The 10,709-nt window shown below is 47.8% G+C and overlaps 1 protein-coding gene across 2 annotated transcripts in view; it reads right to left on the bottom strand.

Annotated features, from left to right (window-relative positions):
• LOC311238766 (protein naked cuticle homolog 2) overlaps positions 1-1,834 on the bottom strand; it is a 49,402-nt gene extending 47,568 nt beyond the window's left edge. For both annotated transcript variants that reach the window (XM_084326949.1, XM_084326950.1), the window contains exons 1-3: positions 1,660-1,834; positions 1,502-1,528; positions 1,296-1,372 (exon numbers count right to left, since the gene is read on the bottom strand). In XM_084326949.1, the coding sequence (XP_084183075.1) occupies positions 1,296-1,372; positions 1,502-1,528; positions 1,660-1,684 (129 nt within the window). In that variant the 5' untranslated portion in view covers positions 1,685-1,834. The remainder of the gene's footprint in view (positions 1-1,295; positions 1,373-1,501; positions 1,529-1,659) is intronic.
• Positions 1,835-10,709: the final 8,875 nt, after the last annotated feature.

The following is a 10,709-nucleotide window of genomic DNA, read 5'->3' as shown; positions in this document are numbered from 1 at the left end:
CTCCTCCTCCTCTCCTCCTCCTCTCTTCTCCTCCTCTCCTCCCTCCTCCCCCCTCCTCTCCTCCTCCTCCTCTCCTCCCCGCCCTCCTGCCTCCTCTCCTCCTCCTCCTCTCCTCCTCCTCTCTTCTCCTCCTCTCCTCCTTCCTCCTCTCTCCTCCTCCTCCTCCTCCCCCTCCTCTCCTCCTCCTCCTCCCCCTCCTCTCCTCCTCCCCTCCTCGCCTCCTCCTCATTCCTCCCCGCCCCTCCTCCTCCTCCTGCTCTCCCTCCTCCTCCTCCTCCTCCTGCTCTCCCTCTCCTCCTCCTCCCCCTCCTCTCCTCCTCCCCTCCTCTCCTCCTCCTCTCCCCCTCATCTCCCCCTCCTCTCCTCCTCCTCCTTCTCCTCCCTCATCCTCCTCTCCTCTCTCCTCCCTCCCCCTCCTCTCCTCCTCCTCCTCCTCCCCTCCTCCTCATTCCTCCCCGCCCTCCTCCTCCTCCTCCCCCACCCTCCTCCTCCTCCTGTTCTTCCTCTCCTCCTCCTGCTCCTCTTCCTCCTCCTCCTCCCTCCTGCTCCTCTCCTCCTCCTCCTCTTCCTCCTCCTCCCTCCTCTCCTCCTCCTCCTCCTCCTCTCCTCTCCTCCTCTTCCTCCTTCTCCTCTCCTCTCTCCTCTCTCCCTCCTCCTCCTCTTCCTCCTCTCCTCTCCTCCTCCTCCTCTCCTCCTCCTCCTCCTCCTCCTCCTCCTCCTCTCCTCCTCCTCTCTCCTCCTTCCCCTCCTCCCTCCTCCTCCTCCTCCTCCTCTCCTCCTCCTCCTCCTCTCCTCCTCTCCTCCTCCTCCTCCTCCTCTCCTCCTCCTCCCTCTCTCTCCTCTCTCCTCCTCTCCTCCCTCCTCCTCCTTGCCTCCCCTCCTCCTCCTCTGCCTCCTCCTCCTCCTCCTCCTCCTCCTCTTCCTCCTCCTCTCTCCTCCTCTCCTCCTCTCCTCCTCCTCTCCCTCCCCTCTTCCTCTTCCTCCTCCTCCTCCTCCCATGGTGAAGTTGATGTAACGGAGAGGTTTGGAGGTAAACAACAACATCTCCAGGCTAAACTTAAAGATATAACACGAACGAACCGTTTGTCCTCCTCCTCTATAAGAGAGATATAGAGCAGCAGAGCAGACAATTCAGTTCCCCAATTTAAAGTCCGAGGGATTTATAATAATAATCACCCTCTCTCTCTCTCATTTCTTCCCCTCTCCGTGAGTGTGCGCGTGTTTGTTTGTTTGTTTGTGTGTTACTTATGTACGTCTCGCAGTTCACTAAGCAGACAGAACAAGTTGATTCCTACCTGTTTTAATTTGGTTCGGTGGACGTTGATCCCCGACTCCCTCTGACAGGTGAGCGCGCTGGCAGCGACACTACCACCTGTGTGGATCAGAGGAGCCACGAGGGCGCGCTTTATTTCCAGTTCAAGGAATGCACAGAAATACTTGTTTGCGGGTGATATATATATATATTTAACAGAATTCTTCCAAATATATGAAACTGTCTTACCTTCGGGCCCCTCTCTGCGTTTACAAGCTATATTATAGGCAAACACACGTGGGAATAAAAGGAGAGACAGTTTATATCCGATTCCACTGATATTGATCACATCAATAAGAGCATTTTGGAATGTAATAAATAAATAAAATATATAAAAAATAACTCACCATGTTTTGACTGGGATTTGCCCATATTCCTCTGTTTTCTCTCCTGGGGTTTGAAACGTCCATCTATTCACAATTGATTAGGACATGATTGTCCATAATTTCCAACTCAATGCGACAGAAAAAGATGCGTGCAACACATTGTAGGACCGTGTGTCTCTGTCAAGCTGCTGGGAGACTAGCGCGCACGCGGATTGTTGAGCTGAACAAGACAGGCTTTCAGAAAGTGCGCACAACAATGTTGGACGGGGGACGTTTGGAGTTTATTATGGAACAGGAGCCCAGAGTGGCGCCACCTGCTGTTAACTGAGGGAAATGACATCATCACATCAAAACTTCAATCGGCCTACCTGTTTGGTTTATTTATTTGACTGGTTATCCTATAGTTAGTAAAACGCCCTGTGTTCCTTAAAGTTCAAATTAAATTCAGTCAAGTTTCGAGATGAACTCCTACATGTTAATCTAATAATACATTTGTATAGCATTTTTCAAAAAACAGAGTTTGCAAAGCATTTTCAGAGAAAATAGAAAGGCCTAATATAGTAGGCCTACACATACAGTACATCTGAAATGCATAATAAAACGACACACAAAAAAATAAAGCAGGTAAGAAAGTTTGATTAAACATTAGGGTACATTTGAGATACAGCAAGTCTACAAAACCTTTAAAAAGCTAAATAGAAAATGACTGATAAACTACCGAATAACATGGAGATAGGGAAACATTAAAAGGGACAATCCCATCTTAAAGAAATAACACATTCCAATGATTTTGTAGACCTAGTTAAAACAACTTCACAGGCATAAAAACCGTCTCCAAAATGTGTAGAGAACCAGGTGAGTTTACTTCTGAAGACAGTGACAGTGAGCGCATGACAGATTAGCTTTGACTTGTTCATCTTCACATGTTAACACAACTGAAAAATAGTATGATGGAAAACCTCTTCAATCTATAAATATCATGTGAGACCTAAGTCTAATAATAACAACAAAGACAACAACAATGACAACAGCAACAACAATGACAACAACAAAGACAACAAGATTCAAGATTCAAGATTCAAGAGTTTTAATTGTCACGGCATACAGGTATACAATGAAATGCGGCTGGTCTTGCCCGCGACGATGTGCAATACAGTGGTACAACATATAATAGAATCCAATAAAAATACAGTGGTACAACATATTAATAGAATCCAATAAAACAGTGCAATAAACAGGTACATGGTGTGCCATCTCGGTATCTGTACATTAGTATTTACAGAGCATATAGGACATGCTAGTTAGCTTTAGTAGTGCAATACACTGTTCCTGATGTTATACTACTTTAAGTGGCCTTTCCTCTGGCCATAAGTGTGCGTGTGTGCGGCATGAGTGTTAAAGTGGCTGCTAGTGTGTGAGCGTGCTCAGCGTGCGTGTCGTGTATGTGCTTGTGTGTGGATAGTTCAGTTTCTGTGTCTCTCAATGTTCATTGTTCAAGGCTCTGATGGCCTGGGGGAAGAAGCTTAGCCTAAGCCTCTCCGTCTTAGTCTCTAGAATTCGCAGGCGTCTGCCTGACCTCAGCAGCTGGAACAGGCTGTTATTGGGGTGGTGGGGGTCTTTCATTATCCTGCAGGCTCTGGATTTGCACCTCTTGTTGTATAGAGCCTGCAGGGGAGGTAGCGCAATACCCGTGGTACGCTCGGCTGAGCGCACCACACTCTGTAGGGCCTTCTTGTCCTGTGCCGTGCTGTTTCCATACCAGGCAGTGATGTTTCCGGTCAAGATGCTCTCTACAGCTCCTGAGTAGAAGGACTGGAGTATCTTCCCCGATACTCTGAACTTCCTTAACTGTCTCAGGTGGTAGAGGCGCTGCTTCGCTTTCTTTACTACTGTGCCTATGTGTGTTGACCATGTCAGGTCCTCTGAGATGTGGACCCCCAGGTACTTGAAGCTGCTCACCCTGTCCACGGTAGCCCCGTTAATCCTCAGTGGTGTGTGTGTCTCCCGCTGTCCTCTCCTATAATCCACGATCAGCTCCTTGGTTTTACCAATGTTCAGGAGCAGGCTGTTGTCCTGGCACCAACGTTCCAGTACCTCAACCTCCTCCCGGTAGGCCTTCTCGTCGTTGTCCGAGATCAGCCCCACCACCACCGTGTCGTCGGCGAACTTCACAATGGAGTTGGAGCTGAACTTGGCCACACAGTCGTGTGTGTAGAGTGAGTACAGCAGGGGGCTTAGAACACAGCCCTGGGGGGACCCGATGCTCAGGGTGATGGTGTTGGAGGTCTGACCCCCCACCCTGACCGCCTGGGGTCTTTCACTCAGAAAGTCCAGTACCAATAACAACAACAACAACAACAACAACAACAACAACAACAAAACAACAGCAACAACAGCAACAACAACAACAACAGCAATGATGCCAATAAAAACGACAGCAAAGTCTAATTGGAAGTACATTGACTCAATGGCCGCCAACAACGATTTAATACGCGTTAGCCCGCCAATCGTTGAACGGCAACCACGTATATATATATACGTTATTGGATCGTTATTTCTTTTATTCGCTATTTCCATTCATAAATCATCCAGGCATGCTGTGGTACATGTGTGGCAATGTGTCTGAGATTGCAACGGTCTGATACCGCCGCCTGGTGGTATGCGGCCGATGTCGCACTCCCTGTCTGACTCTGTGTATGTGGCTGTGCGTCATTGAAAGTCATCCGGGCGGAGTTTTCTTGTAACGTGGATCAAGATATTCACCCGATCACATTGAATCGCTTTCGGGACGCCAGATTCATTATGCTGTTGGAGGTTATGGCGTGGGCCAAATGGACATACGATCTAGCAGATGGCAATCAAATAATTGGAATATTCTTTTTGGAGTCTCATCGGCCACAGGTAAGAGCAATTTAACGTCAATTCCAGCTTGGTTGTCCATTGTTTTCATAGCCATCGCCCTGATCAGCGTATGCTGTTGTACTAACGAATGCCGTTATTGACAATCAATTAATCAGAAACTACCCCCCCCCCCCTTTCATGCATGCATGATGGAACATAATATACTGATCATATGCATTTGAATTTTTTATTGTAGCGTGTATAGGGACGAAATGCCAAATGGATTAAGTATAATATGCGTCGCGGCCTCGCAGGCTATTACTAGTCTCCCAGGAATGACCCTAGACCACTCTAAAACTATACTTATATTCACCACGGTATAAAACGAGAATGTATGGATGGAAAAAAGATTCCTTTTTCACATCTTGAACGATAGATACTCGATGTCAAATGGGCCATAGTATTGCATATATAGCTATAATATTTAAATAGTTATAGCCCTGCAAACAAGGCGACTCCATTGGTTGGGAGCATGTCTGTTCCCCGGGTCCTATGTTCCCCAGGTCAGGTCCCATGTTCCCCAGGTCCTATGTTCCCCGGGTCCTATGTTCCCCGGGTCCTATGTTCCCCAGGTCCTATGTTCCCCAGGTCCTATGTTCCCCAGGTCCTATGTTCCCCAGGTCCTATGTTCCCCAGGTCAGGTCCTATGTTCCCCAGGTCCTATGTTCCCCAGGTCCTATGTTCCCCAGGTCCTATGTTCCCCAGGTCCTATGTTCCCCAGGTTCTATGTTCCCCAGGTCCTATGTTCCCCAGGTCCTATGTTCCTCAGGTCCTATGTTCCCCAGGTTCTATGTTCCCCAGGTCCTATGTTCCCCAGGTCCTATGTTCCCCAGGTTCTATGTTCCCCAGGTCCTATGTTCCCCAGGTCCTATGTTCCCCAGGTCCTATGTTCCCCAGGTCCTATGTTCCCCAGGTTCTATGTTCCCCAGGTCCTATGTTCCCCAGGTCCTATGTTCCCCAGGTCCTATGTTCCCCAGGTCCTATGTTCCCCAGGTCCTATGTTCCCCAGGTCCTATGTTCCCCAGGTCCTATGTTCCCCAGGTTCTATGTTCCCCAGGTCCTATGTTCCCCAGGTCCTATGTTCCCCAGGTCCTATGTTCCCCAGGTCCTATGTTCCCCAGGTCCTATGTTCCCCAGGTCCTATGTTCCCCAGGTCCTATGTTCCCCAGGTCCTATGTTCCCCAGGTCCTATGTTCCCCAGGTCCTATGTTCCCCAGGTCCTATGTTCCCCAGGTCCTATGTTCCTCAGGTCCTATGTTCCCCAGGTCCTATGTTCCCCAGGTCCTATGTTCCCCAGGTCCTATGTTCCCCAGGTCCTATGTTCCCCAGGTCCTATGTTCCCCAGGTCCTATGTTCCCCAGGTCCCATGTTCCCCAGGTCCTATGTTCCCCAGGTTCTATGTTCCCCAGGTCCTATGTTCCCCAGGTCCTATGTTCCTCAGGTCCTATGTTCCCCAGGTTCTATGTTCCCCAGGTCCTATGTTCCCCAGGTCCTATGTTCCCCAGGTTCTATGTTCCCCAGGTCCTATGTTCCCCAGGTCCTATGTTCCCCAGGTCCTATGTTCCCCAGGTCCTATGTTCCCCAGGTCCTATGTTCCCCAGGTTCTATGTTCCCCAGGTCCTATGTTCCCCAGGTCCTATGTTCCCCAGGTCCTATGTTCCCCAGGTCCTATGTTCCCCAGGTCCTATGTTCCCCAGGTCCTATGTTCCCCAGGTCCTATGTTCCCCAGGTCCTATGTTCCTCAGGTCCTATGTTCCCCAGGTCCTATGTTCCCCAGGTCCTATGTTCCCCAGGTCCTATGTTCCCCAGGTCCTATGTTCCCCAGGTCCTATGTTCCCCAGGTCCTATGTTCCCCAGGTCCTATGTTCCCCAGGTCCTATGTTCCCCAGGTCCTATGTCCCCCAGGTCCTATGTTCCCCAGGTCCCATGTTCCCCAGGTCCTATGTTCCCCAGGTCCTATGTTCCTCAGGTCCTATGTTCCCCAGGTCCTATGTTCCCCAGGTCCTATGTTCCCCAGGTCCTATGTTCCCCAGGTCCTATGTTCCCCAGGTCCTATGTTCCCCAGGTCCCATGTTCCCCAGGTCCTATGTTCCCCAGGTCCTATGTTCCCCAGGTCCTATGTTCCCCGGTAGCGATAGATAACCAACTTCGAAAGAGTCGCCAAGCTTAACCAGTTCGAAACAAGGCGGACATTAATAATTAATAAAATAATAAAAATTTATAAAATGTTCAATCAATCAATCGGGGAACATAGGACCCGGGGAACATAGGGATGACCCCCATTGGTTTAATGCGTGGCAGCACATAGTCATATCCAGTTCCCAGCGTGGCAGAGAAAGAGTTAAGCACACTATAGATCTTGGTCTGTTTATAGACTTTTTGGGGTTTTTAATTCTATTCTATTTTGATTCTATTGACCATATTCACACATATTAATATCTTTCTACAATTAACCTGGCCATACCTGTACCCCCCTACCCTATGCTCTTATGAATGAATGAATGAATGAATGAATGAATGAATGAATGAATGAATGAATGAATGAATGAAAACTTTATTTAACAGATTGCAGAATGGGTACAATACAGTACGGCTCAATACACACAATTGTTAAGGGGATGCAGACCAGAGAAAGACGTTTGTCTTGTTTACATCAGGGTCCCCCATTTTCAATTCATATCGACACTGGGTAACATTATCACGTCTCATGGCTTCTCATATCATTGTTATGCCGATGATACTCAACTCTTCCTCTCCTTCCCTCCCTCAGATATCCACGTCTCTGAGCGGATCTCGGCCCGTCTGTCCGACATCTCCGCCTGGATGACGACCAACCACCTCAAACTGAACCTAAGCTAAACAGAATTGCTCCACCTGCCGGCCAAATCCTCCCCCCTGACCGACCTCTCCATCACAGTCGAGAATGCAGCTGTGACCGCGTCCCCGACCGCCAAGAACCTTGGTGTTGTCCTCGACGACCAGTTGAACTTCTCTGCTCACATCGCAGCGACAACCAGAACCTGCAGATTCCTCCTGAGCAACGTCAGAAGGATCCGCCCCTTCCTGACAAACGAAGCCACCCAACTACTCGTCCAATCAACAGTCATCTCCCGCCTCGACTACTGCAATGCACTGCTAGCTGGCCTCCCGGCCACTGCCACCAAACCTCTTCAACTCATTCAAAATGCAGCGGCCCGCCTGATCTCAAACCTACCGAAGTCGGCCCATGTCACCCCACTTCTCAGGGACCTGCACTGGCTCCCCATTGCTGCACGAATCCGCTTCAAGGCCCTCGACCTGGCATACCGTGTGGCAAAGGGAACCGCTCCCGCCTACCTCCGGTCAATGGTCTCTAACTACACACCCTCAAGACCCCTACGCTCTGCATCTTCTGGCCGCCTCAGACCTACTCCTATCCAAGCTCCCGGAGGGTCATCAAAGATCAGTCCATCAGTCCTTGCCCCACAATGGTGGAATGAAGTACCCATCCCAGTTAGGACAGCCGAATCCCGTCCAATCTTTCGCCGTCGACTAAAGACTCACTTCTTCAACCATTATCTGAAATGATAAAAAAAAATATATATATATATATCTAACCCCGACTAACCTTACTGTCATGCACTTGTCCTAATAAACTAACCTACACTGTAACACGCAACACTTTGATAAACATTGTTACTCAGCTGATAGAGTTGTACCCTTCTTGCTGTCTTGTCGTACAGAACTTGTAAGTCGCTTTGGATAAAAGCGTCAGCTAAATGACTAAATGTAAATGTAAATTTATGACATACACAACATACATGAGATTTATGGCATAGGGACATACAGGTATTTAGTACTGATACATTTGTGACATAAACGGTATTCAAATATACAGTACTGTTACCCATAGATCCTGACAGAGTATATACATATGATGGGGAGGGGACTGTACATTAGGAGGGGGTGGGTGGGTGGGAGAGAAATATACATACGGCGGGGAGAGAATATATACATGCGGTGGGGAGGAGACTGTCTATTAGGGGGTGGTGGGGGGTTTGGGCATTTACGGTGGCCAGTTTCGAATTGCAGCCTCCCGTAGGTTTGATTGATTGATTGAAAACTTTATTAACAGATTGCAGAATGGGTACAGTACAGTACAGCTCAATACATACAATTGTTAAGGGGATGCAGACCAGAGAAAGACTTTCGTCTTGTTTACATCAGGGTCCCCCATTTTCAATTCATCGTAACATATATGACATACATGACATACAGATAGACAGTACTGCTACATCTATACATTTATGACATATCAGATTTGCAATTACAGTACTATTTGTGATACAAAAAGAGTCCAGAAAAAAAAAGTATATACATTTGACGTAGAAACTGTACATTGGATTGGGTAGGTGGGGGTGGGGGGGGACTGTACATTGGAGGTGGTTGGGTGGGTGGGGGTGGGGGGGGGTTGGGTAGGAGTGGGGGGGGGGGGGGGTTGGGTAGGAGGGGTGGGTGGGCGACACTGTACAACAAAACTGTACGTTGGATTATTGACAAGACCATACTTGGTAATTTACTGTACATTGGAGGGGGTTGTGTTCGGACATTTACAGGGGCCAGTTTCGAGTTGCAGTCTCCCGTAGGTGTTTTTTGAGAGTGTTTTTGAAAGTGGGTAGTGATTCACATTCCTTTACAGCTTTGGGTAGGGCATTCCACATTGATGTGGCATAATTGCGAAACGTGTTTAGTCCCTTGTTTGAGCCGAATCTGGGTTTAACATGATTTGTTGAGCTTCCTCTGGTGTAGTGGTTGTGGTATTCACTGACCTTTGGGAAGTATTTTGACATGTACATGGGTACCTTAGTCGTATAGTGTATCTTGTAGACCAGGCCCATTGCAAGTTGCTGTACTCTGTCGTCTACTCTAAGCCATCCTAGGTTGTCAAAGTGGGCAGGGGTGAGGTGGGTTCTGGGGGAAAGGTCAAGTAGTAGTCTGACCAGTTTGTTTTGTGATGTTTGTAATCTTGTTTTTAGCGCCTTTGAGGTGCTTTGGTACCATGAGGTGCACGCATAGTCGTCTTGTTTACATCAGGGTCCCCCATTTTCAATTCATAATGACATTTATGACATACACAACATACAAATATACAGATATAAGAATCTAATCTAATCATCTAAACTAATCTAATCATGACATTTAAGACATACATGACATACAGATATACAGTACTGTTACATTTGTGACATACAAGATATGCAAATATACAGTACTGTTAAACAGATCCTAACAGTAAATACATACTAGGGGGAGGGAAATGTACATTGGGCAGGGGTGAGGTGGGTTCTAGGAGTAAGGTCAAGCAGTAGTCTGACCAGTTTGTTTTGTGATGTTTGTAATCTTGTTTTTAGTGCCTTTGAGGTGCTTTGGTACCATGAGGTGCAAGCATAGTTGTAGGACCCTTGTGTGTAGAAAGACCAATCTTAGAGGCCCATCGTTTTTTCCAATATTCCCTATAGTGGCGTTGGGCATCCAAGATTAAGGAAAAACAGATAGAAACCGATACTTAGAGCAATTTTCTTTTCAGTCTATTGGACAGAAAGTTGACAGTTGGGAGGCACGTCGTTTCTGGTCCGTTCACAGCCAGATATCAGAGCGGTATCTCAGACAGAACATTGTTACTCAGCTGATAAGAGTTGTGCCCTTCCTGCTGACTTGTCGTACAGAACTTGTAAGTCGCTTTGGATAAAAGCGTTCAGCTAAATGACAAAAGTGAAGTGGCGAAGATGGAAGATGATAGGACACATACTGAGGCAAGAGACCACAACAACGACTGCAACATAGCAATGACTTGGGCACCAGAAGGGAAGAGGAGAAAAGGAAGACCAAAGACTACCTGGAGACGCACAGTAGAGAAAGAAATAAAAGAGGCAGGGTGGAGCTCATGGCCTGAAGCAAGAACAACGGCAGCTGAACGGGAGAAGTGTAAACGCTCTGTGAAGGCCTTGTGTGCCACTAGGCAAACTGCCCAGAACAGAGCTGCAAGGTTAGTCTTACATTGTTCCATGAGAACAAACACCATCACTATGCACCGGCAACTCTCATGGTTAACGGTAGAGAATAGGCTGGTTTTCAACAGTTACATTTTTCAGGAACACTGTCTTTTCGTCTCAACCTGTTTTCTTATACAA

Source organism: Notolepis coatsorum, assembly GCF_963971535.1.
Source record: "Notolepis coatsorum genome assembly, chromosome: 13".
Lineage (NCBI taxonomy): Eukaryota > Metazoa > Chordata > Actinopteri > Aulopiformes > Paralepididae > Notolepis > Notolepis coatsorum.
Note: the sequence above shows the minus strand (reverse complement) of the source record. Positions and strands in the feature narration are given on the sequence as shown.